Genomic DNA, 26,494 nt, shown 5'->3' with positions numbered 1-26,494 from the left:
TGGTAGAACTGTATTTAATTATTTTTCATATACGAATTAAGAGAAAACAATCATATCAAACTGAAATATGCCAAAACAGCACAAATTAATATTTGAAAAATACTACAAAGATAGATGAAACAGGAAAGAATAAAAAGTGTGTCAATTCCATTTTCTGTTAAATTATTCTCCGAATACTATGTACACACAAGAATGCAGCCCTCAGTGGAAAAAAATTGCAGTAAAGAATAGCTTTAAACCCATGTATTAGCAGAATGCAGTGGAAGTAATCACAGTTGAAAAGAGCTATCACATTTTATTTTTCTCTTCAGTAACAAGATTATCACACAACAACAGTCAAGTGCTTTTCCCACAAGCATTAATACTTCACATCTTTTGTCTCATTTGTAGTCTTAGCTAACTGGTAGAGCTCTACCAGCACGCTACTTCATCTTAAAGCAGTTTACTTAACCCAGAAGTCAAATTGCTCCATTGAATCAAGGATCAGTTCAGTTTTAAACAGTGGTCAGACTACAGAAACTGACGAATTAAAAACCCACAACCACACATATTAATTCTAGTGAAAAGACTTGAATTGAGACACAGAAAGAAAACATTTGATGGTATTGTTGCAGTTAGTTTTGAGAGCATTAGTTAGTATCATTTTTTAAAAATGATGAGACAAACAACAAAATAGATGACTATTTTGGAACCAAAGGGAACATAGTGTTTCTCAATTTATCTTTGATCTATCTGTCAATTACAGAATATTTAGTTGTCAACTCCACCACCAATTAATTCTAACACCCAAAGCATCCAAATAGTAAGAACGGTATTAACAGGACAGTCAGATATGCTCTCAGTTACCATACTACTTCTTTTAAAACACAGTGGGAATCTCTACCAAGAGACTGTGGCAGTGACTACCAAGGTACCTTGGTTAAAACATGTTTTTATTAAACATTTTATGCTTTCAAGCAGTATTATTCAATAGAAGTATAAAAGTAGGACCAAGTAAAGCAGAAAATATGGCTCCATAGGTGCTACTCATGGGATCAGAAATGTTTTGGTTTTATGATCCATTTTTCACAGCATTGAAGTCGTCCTGAATGGCAGGGCAAAAGGTTATGACAGCTGGCCACAGTCAGTAATAACAATCTTTTTGGACGTCTTTCCATTCTTGGAACCAAAGCTCTCGATTTTTTTCACAACATCCATTCCTTCCTTGACATGCCCAAAAACGACATGCTTTCCATCTAGCCTGTAACAGAAATAACAAAGGCAGATTTACATAAAACAACAAAGACTGGACCAAATCAAGTGCAGCAAAGGGATGTAAACAGATCATCACAGCTGTTACCTGCTGATCAACTCTGATTATGGGAAAGGGACAACTGCACTTGCAGTGACAAGAAAAACTTTTAGCTCTGGACCTTGTATGTGTTATGAGGGATAGGGGTCCTGTTTTGTTGAGACCCACTCCTTACAGCTTTTCCATTTACACCAAAGCACAGAAGTAAAGTTACTCTACCTGCAACTATGATGTGGCAAGAAGCATGGTGAGTTAGGCCAGTCTGCGTGCCACACACACTGCAGACATGCTAGTAAAGCCCCTCAAACACTGCTCCAGGTTAACGCACCCTCAGTCACCAGCACAAGTACTGCATTTGTTCAAGTGAAGCAGACTTAACTAGTTGCCATCAAGTCCTGTCCTTAAGTTTGGTGGGTTTTTTATTTTCATTTATTTTTTATTTCTGTACCTGACCATTAGATTCACTGAGTTCCATTTTATGCTTGGACCACAGAAAATTGGACATCAGTGCACAAAGTACTGAAATAAGCTAAGGAAAAGAGAGGTGCACTAACACAACTACAAAAGGGACAGAAATTCAGACAATTTATAGGGTCTTATCTGTGTCTGGAGTAGTATCAACTGCATGTAAAGCTACTTGTTACCCTCACAGCCCTTCCTCCCTCAAGTGGCACAAAGCCATCTGTTTTCCATTGCAGTCGAGTAACATGCAAATTAAAAATCACAAACTAAGAAAGCTAAAAACCCTCTGGTTCTAGGCATCAGTTCATTAAGTTGATATGCAGGGCTATGAACGTACCAGTCTGTTTTTGCAGTGCAAATGAAGAACTGAGATCCATTTGTATTAGGTCCTGCATTAGCCATTGAAAGAACACCTGGAACAGCAGCAGGTTATTAGATTGGTATGAACAGCATGCCATAGAGAAGACTATTTTCTTCCACATATTTAGATTGATGGTAGACAGACAGAAGATATATATGATGGTCACATGATCTCCAAATGACTGCTAATGCCGACTTCTTGCCTTGAACTATTCCCTCCAGCCCAGCCTTTCTTCTTGCCACAGCCAAAACTGTGGTAAGAATTATTTGTACATGTCCTGTATGTAATTAATACCAGGTAACCTCTACTGTGTTTCAACAGCAGCAGGAGTTTCTTGCTATGAGGAAGTAACAATCCCAAAAAAAAAGAGTTGGGATTTCATCAGATGCGTCTGCATGGGTTTCCCTTTATTTTTACTGGATTTCATTTAACCTTATAAGGATGTGCTTGTGTTAGATAGATAAGAAACCTCAGAATGCTTTATTTCACTTCTGCAATAACCATCCAAGTAAAAATTTAACTCTGACTTAGAAAAAAAGGAAATCAAAGTAGCAATTTGACCTTGGTAGAGTTTCTAAGTAAAACACACAAAAAAATTAATGATCTTGATGCTGCATAGTCCCTTTTATGTGAGGAAAAGCATCATCTGTTATGGGCTGACATATTTATGCTGCAGTCTACAAATAAACACATGCCAGGGACAATGTATTGTTAAACTTCAGTAACATTTCTGTAACTACCATGTGCTCCACATATTTAAAGATCTTTTTTTAAAAAAAATCTTCATTATAGGTTATAGTCATCAGAAGGCAGAAAGAATATGTTCACTTACCAGGTCCTACATGCTTAAGTATGAAATTTTCATCTTGAAATCTACTTCCATAAATGGATTTTCCACCAGTTCCGTTATGATTTGTGAAGTCACCACCCTGAAATAGAAATGGGTATTGACTTTACTAGCACACAAAGCATTATTTTATGCCAAAAACGATGCTATCAAAAACATACTCACCTGCTCTCATTTAAAAGTAATAAAGTTAGCAAATTTTCTCAAATCTCAGGTTAAAAATGAGTATGGTCACAGGAGGATTTAAAATCATGTAACTAAATGAAAATGTAAAAAAGCTAAAAGCAAATTTCTGCACCAGATATTGCTGATATTCTCAAGTTGACGTCTCTATCTCAAACAACCACCTTTCTGTATTACAAGTCTTGTTCCCAAATGTGATGCAGCAATTCAGCAGCGATTTTAAGAAACACCTCAAATGCCTCAGAGCAAATACACCCAAATATATTAACTCAGGCAAGCCAGGAAAAATCCCACATCCCCCCTCCCCCCTTCTCCCAAGAGGGATAAATACTGGTCAAGGTTTCCAACATCACTATTCACTTCTTCCACCTTTTCTTGCTTAAGCACTGAGAACTGGCAATGCAGCACTGAGCAGCCATGTCAGTTCCCCTTATTCTAAGTGGACAGACACAAGTACCTTTCACTACAGCAGGATGACTTTGCTTTCTAGATTTGGATAGCCCCACTCAAACTCATAGGTGAGCTGACAGATAAGTGAAAGACATTCAGAATCTCTGGGAGGTGTAATCCCAAACTTCTGTTTTTATTGTTTTTATTTAAAGATGTAACTGAAGAGGCCATTCCTCTTGAAAACAAGCCACAAAAATCAGGCCTTATACAGTACCTTTTTCTTTAGCAAAACACAAACCACTGCAGTAGATTCTCATCTGCATCTCTACCCTGTGCTACATCCAAGGTGTTCTACACTGCCCTCTGCCACATGCTGCTTGCTGGCATAGACATGACTGCCTCTCTCAGTTTAGGCGCAAAACCTAACCAAAAAAAAAAACCCACACCACAGCAACTCCCGAAGGCAGCTACTAAACACTGCTCCCAGCAAGCTGCAGTCTCCTCTCCTAGAAACTAGGCTACCCAGGCTGGCATTCCCGAACTCCCTCACGTGGTACTCGTATTTCCATTCGCACCCTGAGCAATCCTTTATGGGCTATGTTACAGCAACACCTATGCAATCCCAGAAGTATGCTTCACATGCTGGGTGCCATATGGAGGCATCTTAATTACCAAGTCATAGCCATCATCTGGGTATGATGAACTCCAATTAGGCATACCGATCACCTGAATCATATTAACACTCCATCTTAACAAGTGGAAGGGCCTCTTGCTTGTTTCATCTTGCTTAAAAGTATGTGGAAACCTATGACAATATTTCACTTCAGTAATGACTACTGAGTAATTCCTGAACATTAATTCATCATCTCACTGCATCCTAGTATCCTCATTTCGGGTCCATTTGTGGGGACAAAGGAGGGAAGAGGCAAGGAGGACCACGCTACACAGAACTTCACAAACTAGAGGTACAACTTAGTAGGATTTCTATCTTTCTTGTATAAATACATTTCAGACCCCAGCAAGACTGTTAAATTGTGTCCCTTTGTCAGCACCACAAAAACACTGTTTTCATTTCAAAGGCAAGAAATTAGTTCCTTTACAGCACACCTGTACCCCATCTCTTAGGAGAAATAGGTCATACAAGGGCCTCTTGTTCAGACAGCTGTATTTTTAAGTTAAAGAAGATGGGAGACCACCACAGTCACCAGTTAATAAAGCCCACTTGTTATGACCTTTTCCTCAAATTGTTTTCAAACCTACACTACAATGCAATGTAGAGAAGAGGGGACCTCTCCTAAGGGAAGAGAGGACCACTAGGAATTAAACAATTCAGTGCACTACAGCAGCAGAAATCCTGTTTATCTGCAAAGTGCAATAGAAAAAAGACTTTCAAGAAGGCCAAAAAAAACCTGCTAACCAACTTCATTTTGGAATTCAGAAAGGTGTCCTTTAAATAAAAGGAAAATCTTCTTTGTGTGTGCCATCCCAAAAGTTTATCCTAACTAATCGTTTTTGCTCCCTCCTCCCCCCCACGTTAGCAAGACGTTGAGGAAAAAAAGTTGTTTTTTCCCCAATGAAACACATTATTTACTGTGAACAAATTATGCTAAGAAGAAAGAATGGACACATTGTTTTCTTAGCTTACTCAGCATGTAAGGTTGCTTCTAATTCTACTCACAAGTGAGTGCCATTCATCAAATATACCCCATGCTTTAGCATGCTGCTATAAAAGCTGTGCTTTAAGCCATTTTTTTAAGACAGCCTATACAGAATTTGCATTTATTAGTACAAAAGATAGGCTGAGCAACAGCCAGAGCCAAAAGAGCAAAAACACAAGCTACACTGTCACTTGTTCATTCTGCAGTTGGCAAAGGTTATTACAGCACAGCCACTTGAAATGTTACCACTAATCTAAAGGGTTCTAAAAATACTTGAATAACATACAGATAATTTTAACAGTGAAAGCAAAAACAAAGAACAACATTACCTGGCACATAAACGAAGGAATCACTCTGTGAAAAGTGGATCCTTTATAACCAAATCCTTTTTCACCAGTACAAAGAGCTCTGAAGTTTTCTGTGAAAACAAAGCATAAAACTCTATGTTCCCATACATGACACGTAATAAAATTAAACACAATTAACTTCACTAGGTCCCAAGTTTATACACGTCAAAAAGTCTATTATATCTTTAAGGTATTATCAGTTGGTTGTTTTCATCCTCAAAGAAACACTGCTAAAAACTACAGAAATAAAGCAAACCAGGGTACAAACAGAATCCTTCTCCCTCGCACTGCCCTTGGATTTTGCTGTTATACCTTACCTATACCCCCGAGTCCCACCATTCTGGGGTCAAAGATTGCATTTTCTGCATGTTATGCCTTTGTTCTCGATATTAACTGTGGAGATGATACTTTTCCTTACTCTGTTCATCTACTGAGAACTGAAAGAAAGCTACAAGTTTTTCAGAACCACTAAATAAGCAATAAGGAAGGAAGCATGTGGAAAAACACAAGAACTTTATAACCTGGGTGCACTAGTTAACTAGTGATGAGGAAAACAAAACCCTGTATGTTCTTAGAAAGCCTTACCAGAAGGAACCCTTTGTGGGTTTCCCTTTCCAGTTTGTTCCGTGGTTTGATTTTAATGAAAGGCAACTCATTTTCAAGCATAGTTATTCACCACTGGTAAGCCAACATACAACCTATACGCAAATTCATAGAAGTTACAAAATAAAACTATTTGAAACAACAAACTAAAACCCTAGCACTGTTCTGACAAAGTTCAGAACATATTTCTAGATTTAACAAATGGGGAAGGAAGATGGAAATAGTTTCCCTAAGTCGAGGGAATATTCTTCTTCCTGCCATTTTAAGCATGAAATTCTCAAGGTGATACCCTACCTGCTGTCTTTGGAACGACATCAGCTTTCAGCTGTTGAAGAAAAAGAAAACGAAGAATTAGTCAGGTTTTACACACATACATGCACTGAAAAACTTGTGTGTGGTGAGTGCAGCTGAACCCTTTTACCTAAATGTGAGCTATCAGAAACCCCAAGCCATCCCAAAAATCTGTGAAATTCCAGGTACTGATTTGGCTGATAATTCACAGCATCCTCTCCTATACACATTTCAGCTACTTACTGAACACCAACTTGAGTGATGTTTAAGAACTGTTCCAATCGACACAACAACTTTACAATAACCACGAAGAAACTTTAGGCAGGACCTCAGGGCTCGAGGCCACGGCGGGGACAACCGCAGGGACCGAGGCGTGCCCAGCGCGGAGCCACGCGGCACAACCTTACCAAGAGGCCAAGGAGAAAGGAGAACAGAAACTACCGCTGCAAACCGACTCACGACGACTCACGACAGCCCGGATTTCTGATGCTGACCCGCCCGCCGCTCTTTACCGACCCCGCGGACACCCGGGGGCCGTGCCCGGAGCAGCCCCCCAGCCGCTGCCCTCCCTGCCTGCCCTTGGCGGCGCGGCCTGGCCGGGTGCGCCTGACCCCGCTCCCCGCCCCGGCCGTACCTCCAGCACCACGCGGCCCAGCGGCTGCTCGTCGGCGCCCACGTCCAGGTAGACCAGCGGGTTCCGCGGGGCGCCGGGCCCCGAGCCCGAGCCGCAGCCGCGGGCGAGCCCGGGCCGGGGCCGGGTGCGGGGCAGGAGGCGGAGGGCGGCGCTCAGCGCCAGCATCGGGCCCGGGGCGCGCAGACACGGGCGGGCCGCAACGCGCCGCCTTTTATCGCCCTCACGGGGCGGGCACTGCCGGCCTCCCTCACAGAGCCGCCTGGCGGCCTCAGCTCCGCACCTGCACTTCGCCTCCTACTCCAACCGGACGTGTTACTTGGAACAGGGAGCTTCCAGCCCCATTCGAGTCCTCTGTTGTCAGTACAAACAGCAGCTGAAAGGGACTTCACCAATGGCATTCGCTGTCTCCAGAAAGCTGTCGATCGGGTCCTGCCCCGACCGCAAAGTTCAGGGCAGAATCCCAACGTACAGCGACAAAAGACTGAGAAACACTAGATGAACACAGGTTTTCAGGCAGGCACGCCAAAGAGATCCATACCTCGTGCCAATTCAGTGGAAGTACATCAGGGGAAAATTTAACAAGAGCTTTGAGACAGCGATTCACAGCTTCCAGGTCACTGGACCTCTCTTAACCCTGAGCATCATCAGCAGCCACCTTGGTAATGATTGGGAAGCTGCCCTTCCACAAATCTGCTCCCCATTGCATCAAGAATCTGCTTCAAAGATTGCTCCATCAGCTTTATGTAATGTGCCCTACTTCTTGTACTGGAGGAAACGAGTTGAGTCTTACCCAGCTATGTCGTGCTCGTCATGGTTTTTAGACCTACATCTTTGCACGTCCCAGTCATGTCTTTTCAAGACCAAAGTTGCAGCCAATCCAATCACTACTTATAAGAAAGCTGTTCCGTGGCTCTAATCACCTTTAATGCCCTTCTCCAAGGTGTTTCCAGTTTTATGATATCTTTTTAGAGATGAGTGGATCTTTGCACAGTATCCAAAAGAGGGGTAAACAATGGATTCGTCCATACAGTGCCATAACGGTGTTTTCAGTTCTGTTTTCTACTCCTTTACTAATAGTTTCTTCTACATGTTCACTTTCTGGCTGGCCTTGAGCATTTAAGAAGACATTTTTATGGACCTTTTTACCATAACTCTCAAATCTTGCTAAGTTGAAACGGTGAACAGAGCCACTTATATGGAAAGTTAGGACTGTTTTTGCATTACTTCATTTGCATTGATTTTTATCTGATACTTCGTTGCCCAGTTGCTTAATTTCATGAAATCCTTCTTAATTTCTTCACAGTTGGCTCTCATTCAAACTATCCTAAATAAAGTATCATCATCTACAAAGCTGGTGCCTATGAGAATCATCTGGTTTGGTTATGAGAAATTCCAGTTGGTATTTATAACCAATACAGCATATAACATTTAGAAAACAGCAAACTTCTCCTAAGTGATAGGTAGGGCAAGGGAGATGATTAGCAATTTTTCTAAATCTCTCAAATGTGTCCATTACCATGGGCTTTAGGAGAGAATCCAGAGAACAATAGAAGCAGTAAGAGCTTTAGAAAATATATTAGATATCTGTAACATATACTAGACAAAAGGAAAATACCTATCCTTGAGATTCACAAGTGGAAAACAGGGATACATAAAAGCTTGAAATGTTTATTTGTCTTCTCACATTTAAGTACTGGGACTTAGGGGAGGGTTTGTGTTTTTTTGTTTTGACTATGATCCCAAAGATACTCCACACCAAAGGGTAGACTCTGCGGACTTAAATGTCCTTGACAGACGAAAAGGTACGCAAAAAGACAAAACACATTGTTCTAACAGCAAGCCATCCTATCCTACCATGTATCTTCTATTCAACAGTCATGCACCACCGCAAAAAAGGGGTGCCTTTGCTTCCAGAACTGGGGTAAAATAGCTGCACATTTACAATGGACAGTGGAAATTTCAGCATTGGTTCTCCAATTCATAACACAAGGCTGAAGTAAACACAGCTGATGAAATGGTGAGACTGGATTCAGAGCTAGAGAAATTACAAAAGGAGCAGGCTGACCGAGTAAAAGGGATGTGTTCCCATACAGCTCTGACCACGAAAACACACACACTAAAGAAAGAAGCTGTCAAGACTCCTACTGCACGTGAAACTGAAAATCATCTGTTTATTTTGTATAGTGATTACCAGCTACAATTATTATTATTATTATTATTTTAATAGTAGCTAAATCAGTATGTATTTTTCAGTTGCCTTTTATGCTCTCAGCTGCTAGTCTGTTTTGGGAAATAATTTAATCGAGTCATCAATCTGTTTAATTCTCTGGTGACCAAAAGAAAAATGACCACACTCTTTTTAATGTTTTAATTGTAGTAGCCACTAGAAGCCCAAACCAAAATTAGCATTTGGGTGTTGAGTTCTGTGCATACCTATAATAAAAGACAGTTCTGGCCCTGAAGGCTTATTATTTAATAAGACAAAAGACAAGCGAAAGAAAGTATCATCTTAATTTTGCACTTTGAAAGCACTGCCAGAGCAGCTTTTAATTGTTTTGCTAAGAGTTCACAGGTATCTTTGGTAGAGCAAACAATGCTGTTTTCCATGCTTACAGGCCTTTGCAAGAAGCGAACCATCTCACTCTCTGTCACAGTGGTGATTTCTTATTTGGGAATATAGGCTAAATCATTATCCGTAGGCTTATGGATTAAAACTGCTAAATCGCTCGTTATGTTTTATTCCTGCACAGTCAGATGAGTTAAAACTTGTACAGACAGCATGATAGGAACTTCTGAGTTACACAGAGGTCATTTTCCAAGAAAGACAAAAAAGAAAAAAAGAAATACATATATATATACCTCTAAAAAGTCTGCCAAAAGACCACCTTGGATCACTAGAACATGAGGCCCGGACCTAGCTCGGTGAAGTGAAATGATTTAGAGGAGCATTGAAGAGATCTGTTTGAAGATATGTTCATTGTTGAAATCGTACAGTGCTTGGCTAGGAAATGAGTGCACCCTGAGCTATACAGGATAAGTGACTGAAGGTGGTGGCTCAGTCAAAAATGAAGACAGAGGCCTCAGCAGAGCCATCAGGGAGGCTGGTACCAGCAAACCCAGCCTTAAAAGACAATACAGAATTTACAGGCGGATAAACAAGAAGGACACTTTTAATAGAAGTTTCTAAGTTGGCATTTTTAGAAAGACATCTATTGAAGGACTCATGCCATACCAGAGAAATTCCTGCACAGGAACCTTATAAAATGCAATAGCAGTATTTCATATTGATATATCACTTACAACCTGAACGTCTTTATAAACAGGACTGTGTGGTAACTGCGTAAATTTTACCATCATTATGCCAAGATGGACAGGAAACAGAGCAGTTAAGTGACTTTTCAAAAGCATCAGAAAGAATAAATGCTTGAAATGTAGCTTAAATTTGGGAATTTTGATTCCAAGGAGCATGGAATGGTGTAATCCCCTAGCAGACAGACACTGCACTGGTAGAAAAAAAAAAAGTGACGGGCATTCCTGACTGTATCTGGCCTACTGCATGCCTGCTGGTCTGTAACATGGGAATGCAGGGTAATTGTGTCAGTCAGTCTTGGATTGCTCTTGTTGGATTGATCTTGGTAGCTGTGGCAAGATCACATTTTCTACCTAGCAACAGCAAGAAAGCAACTGAACACAACTCATCTTGATCCTTGATATGATCTTCATGGGGTTGTATGCTTGGGCCATGCAAATAAAAACTCAGATAGAGACTACTACAATCTACTATTAACTGGATTTCACATGTACACTGCTTGATACTCTGTGATGGGGGAAACTCCCACGGTATTGATTTTAACATGTAAAAACCCTCCCCACCTGGGACCTGGCTATCTCAAGGACCCCACTAATCAAGACAGTTAGCAGGGGGAGAGGTCATACAGGGGCTCACCTCAGTTTCAGGTGGGGAGAGCCTGAATTTGCAGTGGGCATTTCCACCCTTCATCTGCAGAGCCAGCACGTGCTGCACTTCAAAACACAGTTTTTTTTTTTTCTTTGAGGTTTTATTAAGCTAGAAGATGAGTGGAGAGCTGGGAAGAGTTTTGTGCTCTGTTATCTGTGATATGCATTTATTTATGAATGGGGACTAGAGTGAGGGAGATGGTGAAAGACCTTTCCATTATACTAAGTGATTGCAGCATGAAATTAAATCATACAAGAGCACGTAGCACATAGAGTAGCTACACAGGTACATTTATAGATAAAAAGAAAAAATGCTAATAAATATTTCCCCTGATCAAGGTTTCCTCCTAGGAACATGTAATAACCCAGCTCGCAACATGAACCTTCTCTGCAGCACATACTGTACAGAAAGGGGGAGTTTCCCCACGTGACTTCATACTAATTACCGACAAATAGTCATACAAGAAAAACCTCAATCCACTCGTGCTCTTTACAGCCATGATTAGCATTTTCCTTTCAGAAGCTCGGAGTGACATTGCTTGCCTGGAATTCATTGCTCAGTCGCCCTGCGTGATGTATGGAAACTGCCTGCTCGCATGGCAGATTGCACAGTGCCTGCACGTGGCGCGCAGCTGCCTACAGCTTCCCAAAATGTTGTTCACACGCCACCAGAGCTGGTCGATGAACGTTTATGGGCAGTTCACAACAGGCTGACAAGGCCTGTAGGACACCTGAAGTGTGTGTTTCCAGGCCACAGTAGAAATGCAGCTATTACTGCGAGTGGGCTTTACGAGGCAGCAGCACGTACAGGTAGGCCGCTTGTCTGTGGGTGGCTGTGGAAGTGCTTTGCTTACCTGTGAATGAAACTATCAAGGTATGGCAAAAGTTAAGGGAGGCCTCCCGTGTTCCGAAACACAGACTTTTCAATCAGAACACAGAAATTGAAATCTACAGGGATCTGTATATATATATATTTTTTAACCTGTGATCTCTGGCCTAAGGAACAGGTAGTAAGGTAAAAGTATCTGACCTGTTTTTGGAATTGGTCAATCACGCAACTTTATCGTGTACAAGTAAGATGAGTTTGGGGGTCAGGATGCTTCTATTGAAAATGGAATTGCTCAGGAAATACTCATCACAAGCAACTCTTAGCAGCTTTTTCCCACAGTGTGGCAGTCAGCACCACATTGTCCGCCCGTTTGTCCTGGGAGGGTGTCACAACACTGTCGCACCCACCAGCTTCTGCAGGGCCTTTTCTCTTGCTGTACAACTCCACTGACTAGGTCTCATCTCAGTTATATAGAAAATATCTAACTGATAAAACCAAAACCAGAGAAGTACCGATGTGTCTTAGAATCACTGCCAAGAGCACTAGAAAAATGCAAACAGGTGAAACAAAGGGAAAGAACACCACACAGTTAACATTTTAGGATGAACAGGGTGGTAATGCGATGTTCTAAGGTTGAGGTGAATTTTGCTTGCCACTTGAGCAGGATGTGGCTGGAGCATTTACAGAGGTACAGGGCAGTGTGTGGCCATCTCCATGGCTCATCATTGGCAGTGCCCCAGACTCCCAGCTAAATGGTTTTAATTCTCCTTCCCCACTATAGTACTTGATTTTCTGGAATTATTTTCTCATGTTTCTTTGGTTCAATTTTAGTCCCTTTCTGTTCATCTTTCCAATATTTAGCAGCTTTCAACACAATTATTTTCCTTATTTTGCCGTATCTTCATAACCTCTCTTCTCTACTCTGTTCTTTAAGAGCTCTACTTTAATTATCTGCCTGGAAAAGCTGTGGGTTTTCCTTGAATTTGTCATGTGTTTAAACGTGAATGATGACTCTTCGAGGTAACAGCTTCCTCTCTACCTTGTACAAGATGAACCATCCTGTCTGCATTACACTGATTCTAACAATAATCATAGTTTTGAGACATCTGTTTTTTAGTTGTATGACTTCACAACAGAAGTTGAAAGCTAAAAAGTTAGATAGTATTAGCTACTGAGCTGAACAAGAGTCACTCAGAAATTATGCTTCACACATGTAATGGATAAAGATTTCCACCCATTTTTCCAATTAACAGTTCTCCTGGAGCCAACCTCCCCACGCAGAGTCTTTCTGTTTCCTTTCCACTTTTCTGCAGTTTCACTACAGAAAGGATTGCTTACCACCAGCATGTAACAGCTTCAGTACATTAGCTAGCATGGAACTTTATGATATACTTAAATGACATAATTGCATGTGACAATCACCTGAATACACAATGTCCCACCAACTGAGCTTTGTTATCAACTGCAAGTTGTCAACTGCAAAAAATGTCTGTGACATATTTGCAACTGAAGACATCATTTTTGGATAATGAAATGTTTGGTGAAATACTTAAAATCTCAGGGTTTAATTTTATTAGCATTCAACAGAGATAGGAGTCTAGGTTTCCCTAACTTTCAGTTCTGTCCCAGTGTCACTTCTGTAATTTTGCCATCAGTTTGGTAGTAGCAATATGAACGTTTCCTCACAGAAGACCACCATTCGTAATTTAGAAAGGAAATCTGCAACCAAAATATGATTTATTGTGAAGCACAATATTTTCCCTAACTTTAAGAACTGGGTATTTTCACCAATCACTACATAGGACAGCTAGTGAGACATGTACGTGGCTAAGTCCAAAATTCACTGATTTTGCATGTCTTAAGTCTATGCAGAATGTACATTCTGAGAAATACAAAAGCATCAAACAAGGAAAAATGAGCACTGATTATAAATTTGAAATATAAGAATAGCTGGTGAAAATTTGTCACAATTTACATATGCATTAAAAGCCCAATACGACTTCAACTCCAGAATTTTCTTAAGTAAATGTGGAGTACTTCAACAGTTTTTAGAAACCAAATGAAGAAAAAAAAATGAAGACAATATAACAGTCTAACAACAGTCTGAATATTTTGAAAATATAGGACTTTTTTCTAGCATTTGGCTAGTTTTTTTTTTTTTTTTTTTAAATTAACCAGCTTTCTCCATGTTCACATGGAGATGTGAACAATGTGTTGAAATGTTAACTGGGTGACAACTGAAACTGAATTTTCCAGAACAATTTAACACAACCTCTAGAACAGCATCATAAAACAACTATGGGCAAACAGGAACGTCTAGGTTGCAATATTCAATTAAAAATACAATCATTCAAAATTCTGATCTAGAGGAAAAATAGAACTGTTAATCCTGAAACTCTTAGGCTATCCAATAAAATCAAAAGAAAGCATAGAGAAACCCATGTATTTAAAAACTGGTGTATACTAATGTTTCCAGTGAAGCTAACTTTATGTGTGTACCTGGATCTACCAAAAATACAGTGAGATAAGTAATTGGAAAGGTACTGGACAAACCAAGCAGACATATTCATGTATTCAATATGGAGGGAAAAGGGCTTAATCTCGTCTATTCCGGACATTTAGAAAAAATAATATTTTTAACATAAAGATGGATTTAAATAGCAGAAAACCAATTGTTACAATTTAGGTGAGACGTTCCTGGAAATGCAAATGAGCTACGTAGCCAGCAAACCAGTAAGTTGCTCCATACCAAGCTGTTTGCTAATGCCCTGCAGGAGTCATGCCATAATTGCTATCTGCTTGCTTTTTAAATGAAATTGTGCAATTGATGAGGTTCCTTCTAGACTAGTTTTAAGTTCGCCTGGAAAATTCTGTACACTGCTGGAGATGAGATGCCTCAGCAGAAGATGCAGACGGCTGTCCTTTGTTTCTTTGAGAGAGAACAAATGTGAACAGGGCACTGACACAATGACAGACATCAGGAGTAATATTCTACATGGAATCGGTAGGATTTCAGTGATAGAGACAATGGAAAACTGTAATATGGTGACACTCCTGTAATTACTCAAAACGGGAAGAAGAAAGGTAATCATTCATGACTGGAAATTCACAGTATAAGAGGATTTGGACAGACTTGAAATTTAAGCAGATAAGAAGGAAGCAGGTTCTAGGTAAAAATACAAACAAATAAAAGACGAGACATGCAAATGTCAAATATTAATGAGTTTTAAGAGGTTGGAGACAAGGACACCAAGTGAGAATATTACATATAGCATATATTAAGCAAGATTTGTACAACTTTTTCTATGCCATCTGGCTTACTTCTTTCAAGGAAAGAAAGCAGCTCTGTTCACACACAGGAATCCCATCCCCGCTGTCCAAACAGAAAACAACCTCGTTGTTTCACTTCCATGTTTCTAATAGTTTGTATCTTGCTCCTATAAAAGTTATGAGGAAGTGCATGGTAAAGTAATACAATGCGCACAAACAAATTTATACGTATTCAGAGATTCACATTGATTAGGAAGAGTAGAGAAAAAAAGTTCAGCCTTAAGCGTTCTGAAGCTGTTCGGCAATGATGCACCTCGATAAGCACAGAAACCACAGACAGAGAGATGTGCTGTGTGGCTGCCTGAAACCACGGGAAGAGCGAACAACGCATGGACACCCTGCCACAAGGTGGAACAGGAGACATCTGCATGAACTGGATGTGCATGTCATACCTATCCTGGAGTCCACAGGCTGGCATCTGGGAGAAGCTCCACTTGGAGAACTGTCAGAGCCTTCTCAGACTTCCAAGTAAGCTTGAAACACACACAGCACTTAAGGACTTCGCTCGAGCTCTTCATACAGAAATACTTGTCTCTGTCTTCACAGTGCCAAAGCAGGTTTGCACACTGTCTCACTGACACTTCTTGGGAGCTTCCGGGAAAACAAAACACCAAAAACAAAATACTCATTAATTATTGGCTGAGAAGGATAAATATATATTTTTTTCTGTTTCATTACTGAGTGTATTGGAACTTGGTTTTATTACTTTATCCTAAAATACCATTTTTAATTGGTATTGCCAGCAAAGAAGGCAGAAGCTGAGGCAAAAAGATATGAATTTTCCCAATGTTGAGAAATGAATACCTCATCCAGTTTTATCTATCCAAAACTACTTATGTGTATTCTCCATCAACAATAGGGACTTCTGTCCCTGTAGGGTAATTGCTACGCCTGAATTATATTCATATTCTGAAATGGTTAGGTTGTTCCTATATACTTGAATGCATTTGAAAGGTGGGTTTAAACTAAACACTTCCACAAATGCAATATACAGAGATGCTCCGTAATTCTCCATAAAAACAGGTCCCTGGATGCAAAGTGCCTAGCATGTGACTGCAGCTAATTATGGGTGTGGAACTCCGCCAGGAAAGGAGCTGCGAGTGCCACCACTGCTGACAGTGCCCTGTGCGTGCTCCTCGAGCCATGGTTCAGTCTGCTTACTGTTCAACACGCTGAGAAGTTAAGCAGACTTCATAACTGAAAGGCTGCAATTTGAAACCAGGTCCTTCAGCTTTAAGATGGGGATACATTAAAAAAAAAAGTCTTATTTTAGTCATCTTCCAAAGTCACTGATTTCACTTTGATGACAGAGACTCCAGTTAAAAGTAAAATGATCAAACTCATGAGAATTTTAAACAAAGAGAAAGGTAAATTTACCGTGTTGGATAGTTAATCTCTCCACTAACATCTTCTCTCCACAAGGATTAAGTTGTCCTGTATTTCAGAACACACGTCAACACAAGAGACAAGCACTGCTTTTGTGTTATTCATATCATGCAAAGATTTCATTTCAATGTAATTATTACACATTGAGGTGGTATGCAGTCACTGATATGATTTCATGTCCTGGTCTTTTTTCCTCTGTGATCCTGTGCCCATCAGTAAACCTGCGCTCATAATCTCTTAGTCTGCGTCTCTTCCACCCTGGTTCATACCTTTTTCCCTTCCTGTAGCAAGTCCTGCTCCCTGAAAAGTGGCGTCCTGCACAAATAACTTTCCAAGTAACACACAAACCAGGGAGGGAGAAGGGGAAGTGGGGCGTTTCAGAAGTGAAAATTTACAAAGCAGCTTCCAATTAGCCAGACCTTAATTTTGCAAATTTATTTAGGAAAAAAAATTAACATGAGCAAATGAGAATACCTCAGTGTTACGACAGAGTATATAAATGTCTAGCAATAGTCAAATAATTTGATCTTTAAATACAAAATAACCACATGAACACCTAATATACAGGTTTCATCTGAATACATATTTATTAGATAAATATTAGGTTGTCACATCATCTAACTACATACAGTTTTGCAAGACTAAAAATCACAATTATTTTTTCTGACCAGTTTAAAGTATGAAATGATTGCATTGTACTGTACATACAATGTACAAACAAAGACAATGGCTGTTTTTGCATGTTACTTCAGATTGTACTTTTTTTTTTTTTTTAATTCTCCTCTGATCGTGATATCAAAAATTGTACAAAGTATGAATTTGGTTACAATTTTTTTTTAATCCCCGTATTTTTCTTCATTATTTCTGTAGCACCCTAAAAATACACAGGTGATAGACTAGTACACGTAAGCTAAATATTACATGTAGATAAAACAAAACGAAGGATCAGAGTATATTACAGAAGTGAAGGTGAAACAAATGCTGAGACTCCACAAACGCTAACAAACAGGATTCATTTTCCACATAAGATGGAGCTTCAAGCTTTTTTTTTCCTGCGAAATAAAAACAATGCACATTCCAAGGAAAATGAATGCATTTCTGTTAACATGTCTCTATTTGTCATTTACATATGTACAGATGTCCCTTGAGTCTCCACTGCAGACATTGGCGTGTATCTGTCAGTCCTATAATAATGTCTTGGCAGCAGAACTGTAGATCTCTGTGGGTTCTTTCCCAGATGAACTTCCATAGGGAAACAATTAAAAAGTAAACAAACAAAAAAAGAAGAATAAAAATACTACTGGAATTTCATATAATAATTAAGCTTTAAAAGAAATGACTGTGATTACCCTATTTGCTAGTTTTTTTCTCTAAACTTTAATATGGCAGTGAACAGATAAAAAAATAACTAAATTTTCATTTAGAAGCTTTTTCATACTGAATCCACTATACAGTACCTGATTTTAGCTGACATAGTTTTAAAACTGTCTCACATGTCCAACATTTGGGTGATGGGTAAAAATCATATTTTATCTCTTAAGTTCTGCTCGGAAACCAAATGTTTCTCTAAGCTTAAAAATGTCAATCATCCACTTTAATGCTCTATTACTGTACAAAGCAGATGCAAACACTGCTCCAAACATATTGCTAATATCTATGGAGTTTTTTCCCTTTACTCTTTCCAACAGGTACTTTCAAATGATACATTTTAAATACTACCAGTTAGCAAAAGGTCAATCCTTAACATACCTGGTTTAAAATACTAACGTTGTGTTTAAGAGAAAAATAATTTCAGGTGACTAACATAGCTGCTCAGGAAACAATGGAGGGTGGAACATTAAATAGAATCAATTAAAAAAATCTGAGCAACCCGTTCCAACTAGTGAGAAATCTTCTTTATTCCAAAACCTACGGCTTAAGAAACTCCCCCCCCCCCCAAAAAAAAAAAAAAAAAAAAAAAAACGAACACCAACAAACAAAACAAAACAAAGAAAGAAAAACTCTAAGGGCATAATGTCAGTTTATCATTAGCCACCCCTGCAAACAACTTCAATACCTATATAAACAATGCAGCAAAAATACAGGGGAAAACTACTACAGTAAAACGGCTACAAAACACATCTGTAACTGAAGAACGGTCTTTCCTAGTAGTTGTGTGATAGCAGCACCACACCACAACCATATTACCATGTATTATACCAAGGTATCTTTAATATTCTGCAGAGATCCTCTACAGGTTGTCAAGCCTACATAAGAAAAAAGATACTTCTAAGCAGAATAAAATATACTATACTGTTTCCCTCCCCACCCGCCAACATCCCTACGTGTTAGAGCGCCCCACCTTCCAAGGCTGGAACACCAGCATAGTGATATAAATAAGGTACCTTATACGCTCGCTGCTTGCCTTAGTGCATCTTTACCTGTTCAGACAGCTGGTCCTAGGTGTTCTGCTCACTTGGACAAAGGAACAAAACCTCTGCCGTTGCCAGCCCACAAGTACCTACACAGTCGGTGAACATCGGTCGGTTAGGTGGTGGTTTTGTGCGTTTGCCCTAGGCAACCGCTTTTTACTATGTTTCCATGACAGAGCTGGGCCCTGATTGTCCAGGTACTGCCTGACATATCAATTCATTCATCACATAAATGGATATGAAATTTGGGCTAATTATCAAAAGAAAACAGGGAAAAAAAACAAACAAACAAACAACAAACCTCCCTTATTCTGTTAAAGAACCCTCAATTTTCTTTTTTAAAAAAGGACCCATATTTTTCTTCAGACAAGGTATTTAAAAACACCAGCAAAAGTATAACCAGATCATGAAAATGTTGAATATTATCAAAGACAATACTAAAATATTCACAAAGATATTTACAATAGCAATTCTTAAAATAATTGATTTTGCATAATGAACAGCGCCTTTCTTAAAAAAACTTGAAACAGGAAAAATATAAGTGTGGGACCATCTCTACATAATATGTTTGACAGATTCAATACTCCTACTGGAAAATAAAAGAACTAAACCGCCATTTCCTTTAATATCTACAGCAAGGTGCTGCTGACTAGCATATATATATCATGACGCATGTACAGCAGTAGTGGGAAACGTTAACAAAGAGCAAAATAAAACAAAAACCGCAAAGAATTTACAAATATGACTTTGGTGAGAAAAGCAAATCCAGAGTTGTAAGCACATAGCATGCCATTTACAGCATTGCAAACTAAACACAAAGGGCTAGGAAACTATCTAGTCAGACAGGAACAAACAAAATTTTGTCTGGCACTTAAGTTTAAAACGCATTGTGGCGAGCAAATAAAGGTTATCAGATTGGGTTTGGGATGAGGAAAGGAGTAGGGTCAAGTTTGCTTTAGTAACAAAAAGAAACTAAAACAATAACAGTACAGTGGGCAAAAGCTGAAATGTTGCACCACAAGGGCAAAGTTGGCACACATGCACTTCTTACACAGCTACTGTACATAATTTATAAGAGAGAGAGACGAAGAGCACAGAAATGGGCACAGAAGCAATAGGAAGCTCATGCAGGAGAAGCAACCACACGAGAAGCACGGATCACAGGGGCAAGACAGTGATTGTGGCATCAGGGTCTCTTGAGGGCAGCAGCATTCCACGAAGTTACTTTTTCTCCCCATGCCCATTCCTTCGTGAGAACAATCTCTTTCTGGCAGCTAAAGTTAAAAAAAAAAAAAAAAGAAAAAAAAAGACTGAAAGAGGAGAAAAGAAAAAGGCTGAATTATTTGTAACAGTCATGAAAACAGAACACAAAGCAAAACAAAAAGGAAGCTGTAAAATGTCTGTCCAATTTCAATGCCCCTTTTCAAGCTGATTATTAAAAATAATTATGCAGATAGTGATAATCTCCCCCCATCCTGCAATGATTTCCTATCTGCCTTCAACCCAGCTTGTCTTACTATGTATTGTGCAACACAAACAGTGACACAAACACTCAGGAAGCCGAAGGCTGTAGGCAATAATCAAGAGTATTTGGGTTTGCATTCCCCCCTCCCTCTCTTCTCCATTCTGTACGGAATATATGGCAAAAAGACCTGTTCCATCAATCTCAACAGCTGGGTGTTAGCACAGCCACAAACGGTACTGATTTGAAACCAAAACCACAAAAAAAAAACTAAACTTTGAAAACATTTTTTATTTTTCCCACGTTTCCAATCTGTGTGTTTGAACAGAGGAATCCTTTGCAAAGAGGCGTTTAAGATTCCTGCACTTTTATAAATCCAAACACACGCGGCTGCAGCCTGGAGATGCTCAGGACTCCGTTACTGAAGACTTATTTACTAAACTGCTGTCTCCCTCTGACGGGCTTGTATGTCTTCCCTATCTTTGCCACTTTACTGTATGATTTGTGCTTTTTGGAGCTTTGTAATGTGTTTGTGTTCTGCTTTTTGCATGTAGCCAGGACAATTACTCCAACACAAACCTGTGGTTGGAGGGGGACAGAGGGGAAGTGGGGTGAAGGGAGATACAGTTTCAAAAAAATGGAAGAACATGCGTTGGAAGGACACTCTGAGACAGGTCAATTAAAGACAGTTCCATTTTGTTGCCTTTTCTTCCCTTGCCAAGATTGGTTTTTGCCAAGATACTTCACACTATGTTTATCACAGAACTCTCTCTCTATAGGATGAACAACAAACAGGGTTTCCAATAGCTGCACAACTGTCTATGCTTCATTGTGATGTGTAGCACGGCAGACTCTGAGATTACTGCATTTTTTGTCTATTTTTTCTCCCGTCACTTTCGCAGTTTCTGAAGCTGACAAAAGCAGTTCTAAGATGAAGAAAGCAGGGAGTGCACCATTGGATCAACTTGTGAGTTTTTTTTTCTTCTTTTGTGGAAAAGGAGTGTTAAGATTCCTTGCTGTGCAGCCACACACGTGTGAACAAGTGAAAGGGATGGGGGAATACACATAGTTTCAGTTGTTCTCAAAGAGAGACAGAAGGTCATCATTGCTATTGCTTGGCAAGTCAGGAGGATCCAGGTACGAAAGCAGCTCATCTGGATTTGTGAGTTCTGGAAGCAGCTATAAAATATAAAGATAAAAGGAAAATTACAGATAACAGAAATACATTTGTGTAAAAAGGGATTAAACACCACACATTCCTGGAAACTGGCTTTCATATTAATATATACAAGTAAGTCTGAAGGCAGTATCCCTGCCTAATACCCTAGGATGATGTAGTATCCACTGGTTTGTGGAAGTCTGTATTAGTCAACTTTTACATATGAATTACATTATCATCTCAGTGAGGGTTTCTCAACCAACTTCCCCATCACAAAGCTCATCAATAAACAAAGTTTATTTCCTGGCTAGCAATGCTGAAAAAACTTCTTGATAAATGCTAGTTATGTATCTTAGTTTCATATAAAAGGCTGAACCAGGAAAACATATTTAAGCTTTAAAGCAGATCAACAACACCAGTCAGATCTGACTCACACAGTAGCATGGTGATTGCTTTATGCCTGCATCCTTACAGAAAGAGGCAGCCCTGTCCCTTCCTCATACACTGAGTCACCCCGTGACGCCTCCGCACACTGACGTATCTTCTGGGGCAGTCAGAGGGATCCAGAACTCATCAAGAGCTAAAACTAAACCAGACAAAAAAAAAATCCCCCCCCCCCAAAAACAAAAAACCACCCCTCAAAACAAACAAACAAAAAATAAACACCCCCCAAAAAAACAAAAAACAAAAACCCTGAGGAAGAATACCGGGAGAGGAGTGACAAGACAGGTAGGTGAGTCCTATTTCTTTCCATGGTATTAATGGGGGCTTGAAGTACTTACTCAGCTAAACCATTACATGCAATTTGAGACATTTTAAACGGTCAGGGGCATGGTACCCCATCCAATGGAAGATGCACTGATCTCCACAGTATTTTAAAGTATCAAAATAGTTGTGATTCTTTTACTAATATTTTTTACAAATACTGAGTTTCAAATAGAAAAATTCATTTTTCCAAGCATCACTCAGACTCTTTTTGATCTGACAGGTAACAAGCGCACTTTACTAGATTTTGTAAAAGGCAATGTTTTCTGGTTTATTCTGCATCTCACCAGAGCTTGGTGAAAAGTAGAAGTGTCGTATTTAAAAAATGACAGGGAAGAGTTTGTAATAAGCTCCCTTTATATTCAGCGTTGCGTTGAGGCCAAGACAGAAAAACATGGACTGATTTAACAATAACAGTAGGTATGAGAAATTCATCTTAAGTTGTTTTATGTTGTCAAATACTATAAAACCAAAAGCTTGACTGCATCACATTTAGCATGCAAATATTATATTTATATGCTTCTATTACTCCTCTGAAAATGCAGCTTCATCTTCTAACATTAAATGGATGAACATAATTTTAAAATAAGCTACACATGAAATGTAGAAGGAAGTTTATTACTTCCTAAGTGTTTTAGAAAAAAAAAAAAGATGCCAAGTTTACATAAACAAAATGTCCCAGAGGAATGTTTTCTTAAAACACCTCCTCCTTTTATTCATAGCTAAACTGCTGTTGTAATAGCACTAGACTAATGATAAGGCAAAATGTATTTCACCTGCTATCATAGTTTTTCTGAATATCTAGTATGGAAGACCAAAAGAAAATGGCGGCCTCGCCAAATGTTTAGGAAGAAAAAAATGGCTGAATTTATCCTACAGATTTTTCCAACTCAATTGTTAAAAATCTAACATAATGTCTCTGAGACTCATTCTTGTATATAGGGGATTTTTATTTTATTTTTAGAAAAGTGAAAGTTATAAACAATATGCTCAGTATCTCTAAAGATGAAGTCTTTAGTTTTGAGGGTGTATTTCATATATTGAAGCAATGGCAAAAATTTGGGATTAAAATGTTTCTAGGACCCCCAAAAAATAGAATCAGACTTTTTTTTTTTTTTTTTTTTTAAATTAAGGCATAATTTAACACTGTATAAGGGGTGGAAAGGGCAAAGGGGCGGAAATTCTGAAGAGGAAGGGTATCTGAGAATGCTGGTGTGTTCCCAGATCCCCTCGTGCAGGCCTGTGAAAGGCAGGGCCCACCTGGAGCCAGAGCTGGCCCTGCAGCTCAGCGCCTGGCATGCAGCCAGTGTGAAAAGCCAAGGGCGCAGTAGGAGCTGTGGGGTGCTGAGGGCGCTAAGCAGGAGCAGAAGGGAGGGAGAGACGGGTGGGGCAGACACCAGGGGATGTGCTGGGCTTGGCAGAATTTGGAGCGGTGCACCCGGTGCTCCTGAAGCGAACACTTCAGGGGTCTAAGGAGGGCTGTGAGCCTCAGGGCCTCTTCTGTGTGGTGTGAGTCATCTTTATGTATATCAGGTGCGTCCTTCTACCCAAGTTAAACCCCAGACTGTGTGACACTGAAGCACTAGTGAACAATCACAACCCTGTCAGCAGGCAGCAGACTCAGCTGCCTATGGTGCATTCCCCAGCTTGGTTTCAGCTCACAGATAACGCCACATGGTGCCTCGCTCAGCCTGGTTCCACAACACAGCCACCAGAAGTTAAACCCACTGAAGTAATTCATCTGATCGTGATGAAGCCCACAGATATTTCAAAGACCTACATTCCCCACACTGTACAGCACTCGTCTCCTCATTCAGCTAAGACCATTTCAGTCTCCCATTGAGTCCAGCATGCCTCCATCGGTGATACCCACATTACTATCATAAACGTACAGGCTTTTTTCTACTTTGCTTTTCACCCAGGTTTATGTGCCTGACCCGTAACAGCATACTTTGTTACTTAAATACCTCAAGAAAAAATGAGATTATTTCACCTATTATTAATGTTACTCCTATGGTCCTTAAGGGCAGAGACCTCTGGTTGCCACTTGACCTGTAGCTAGCTCCCAAGGGACGTGGCCGTCACCGTGCTGTGTGACAGAGCAGCAGCCTCCCTCTAACAGGCAGATGCTACTCCACGGAGATCTTTTTGCAGTGACTGGAGCATCTCTTCCTCCATCTCGCCCCTCTGCGAGGCTGCCTGACGGCACAGTGCTGTCGCGTGACAGGGAACATGCACGTACACAGCAACAGTAATACAGATATAAATCTGAGGCACAGAGGTGAACACTTTTCTCAGAAAATTACATTGTGCAGCAGACTTTGGACCAGACAGAAGATACAAGTATGGGAACACATGACTCAAATGAAAATCTAACCCTAGCTAAGAAATTTAGATTTTGTGAGGTAGGTAGGTGGTTAACCAGAAGGATGCCTCAGATAACTTATTTCCAGCACTAGCGAGCAGATGGTAGGACACATCACTTTTGGCCTCAACAGTAGGTTTATCTCTGTTTAGTCATGAGCTGCCCTCAACCCTGGCTACGGAGGCAGAAGATATCCTCATCGTTTACTTTCCCATCCGCAACGCCAGCGTGGCACATCAGGAGGAGGGATGTTTGCTGCTGAGCGGCAGCAGCAGGGCCTGTAGCGGCTGCAGCGAACTGAGGGAGCAGTGTGGTGGGCCTGGTGAGGACCCTCACAGCCACGCGCCCCAGGGCTGGTGTGTGGCTCGCTGGGCGCTGCGCAGCCCCAGCCCGGACCATGTGTGGCCGCCTCCTTCCTCTTATCCGGGCACGGCGGTGGCTGCAGGGTCTGGGCTTGCACACACGGGAGTCCCCGTCCAGCGACGAGGAGATCTCTCCGAGCAGGCGCCCGACCTGCCGTCTCAAGGAACGCCTGCCTTCACGCTAGAAAGAGGATACGGCTGGCACGTCATGCAGCTACTTACAACAGAAAAGTTTCCACAGCAAGCCAGGAGCGCCCTGTCACCTCAGCTGCAGCGACTACACCCATGTACCCAAGCATGAGACGATGGCATGTGCTGTGGAAGCGGCTCCCCATCCCCACACCCCTCCCCGCCCTCCCGCCGCCATGTCAAGCACACGCTATGGCAGGCAGATGATAGTATGACACAGACTTACATCCAGCGAGGGCTCCGGCATGTCAGGTGCTCCCTGTCCACCAGCCTGACCCTCTAAGGCTGAGGAGGGATTAAAGGTCAGGTCACTGTGTGGATGGTTGCCAGAAGCGGCCGGGGGCGGCTGCCGGGACTGCTGGCTGGGAGGCCCGCTGTGATGTAATGGCTGCCCTGACTGGCTGCTGGGGTGAGGGACGTGCAAACCTTGCTGCATGGAAGTATGGGACTGATCAGTGCTGCCGGGATGAGGGATCTGCGGAGGAGGAAAAAAGCAGGAAAAGAAAGTGAGGCCACAAGGTACAGTGCTCGCGGTGCCTGACTCTGTAACTGCATGTTAAAAGGAAATAACGTAAATGAATTAAAAAGACAAAAAAAAAGTGCAATCGGAAAAGAAAGCTCCATATCCCAATGCTGGAGGAAATGTTTCGGCTTTTTGAGGGTTATCTGCAAAGGGGAAATAAACATGTTGGGTTTGTGCTGTTGCATTTGCTTCGTTGTGATGTGGGAAACTAGACTTGACTGTGCAAAATAACAAACCCCGAGGAGGAGGGGAAGAGGCTAATGGGCGCTGCTCAGCGTGAGCAAGGCAGATGCTTTTCCCTTAAAAAAAAATAAATCCATGAATGGATGGAGAATTTGTTGAATAATGATCCCCATGCCAGTAAACTGATTAACTGAGAAAATGCATAATTTCTGCTTGGATTCTTTATTGGGTAGCTTGCCTGAAACTACTGCCTATTCTTGTTCCAGCTTGTTATAAACATCTGGCAAATGCCAGCCCTTCCCTACTCCTCCTCTCTTTTTTTTTTTCCTCCTTCTTTTCAGAATGCAACATCCCTTATAAGGGCTGCAGATTTTCTTAGCTGATAGTCATGAGTTCTGATGGTTGAAAAGAACAAGTGGGCTCAGTTAGCAAAGCTCTCCAACCACCAGCAGAGCTGCTGGAGGTGGCTGCGTACCTGCTGACATCCTGCCTGACTGAAAAGTACT

The 26,494-nt window shown here is 40.7% G+C and overlaps 2 protein-coding genes across 23 annotated transcripts in view; both read right to left on the bottom strand.

Moving 5' to 3' along the window:
* On the bottom strand, positions 1 to 7,247 carry PPIF (peptidylprolyl isomerase F). Its single transcript, XM_040564337.1, has 6 exons — positions 7,068 to 7,247; positions 6,437 to 6,467; positions 5,522 to 5,610; positions 2,947 to 3,043; positions 2,091 to 2,166; positions 1 to 1,240 (listed from the first exon to the last, which is right to left on the bottom strand). Exons 1-6 carry the CDS (start codon positions 7,230 to 7,232, stop codon positions 1,105 to 1,107), a joined length of 594 nt encoding a protein of 197 aa, XP_040420271.1. The 5' UTR covers positions 7,233 to 7,247; the 3' UTR covers positions 1 to 1,104.
* A 9,888-nt stretch (positions 7,248 to 17,135) lies between these two features.
* ZMIZ1 (zinc finger MIZ-type containing 1) overlaps positions 17,136 to 26,494 on the bottom strand; it is a 347,687-nt gene continuing 338,328 nt past the window's right edge. For 16 of the 22 annotated variants that reach the window (XM_040564327.1, XM_040564314.1, XM_040564318.1 and 13 more), the window contains 2 exons: positions 25,509 to 25,757; positions 17,136 to 21,621 (listed from right to left, as the gene is read on the bottom strand). In XM_040564327.1, the coding sequence (XP_040420261.1) occupies positions 21,514 to 21,621; positions 25,509 to 25,757 (357 nt within the window). In that variant the 3' untranslated portion in view covers positions 17,136 to 21,513. The remainder of the gene's footprint in view (positions 21,622 to 25,508; positions 25,758 to 26,494) is intronic. The other 6 variants (XM_040564329.1, XM_040564330.1, XM_040564331.1 and 3 more) reach the window with 3 other exon arrangements.

Source organism: Cygnus olor, chromosome 7 (assembly GCF_009769625.2).
Source record: "Cygnus olor isolate bCygOlo1 chromosome 7, bCygOlo1.pri.v2, whole genome shotgun sequence".
NCBI classification, from domain to species: Eukaryota; Metazoa; Chordata; class Aves; order Anseriformes; family Anatidae; genus Cygnus; species Cygnus olor.
Note: the sequence above shows the minus strand (reverse complement) of the source record. Positions and strands in the feature narration are given on the sequence as shown.

Bases quoted from the DNA above. Each gene is read 5' to 3' on its own strand.
- PPIF (XM_040564337.1), bottom strand. From the start codon at position 7,232: ATGCTGGCGCTGAGCGCCGCCCTCCGCCTCCTGCCCCGCACCCGGCCC. The intron at 6,468-7,067 runs GTACGGCCGGGG...TTTCTTCAACAG, and splicing joins TGGGCCGCGTGGTGCTGGAG to CTGAAAGCTGATGTCGTTCC. The intron at 5,611-6,436 runs GTAGGGTATCAC...TTGTTTTCACAG, and splicing joins TGTCGTTCCAAAGACAGCAG to AAAACTTCAGAGCTCTTTGT.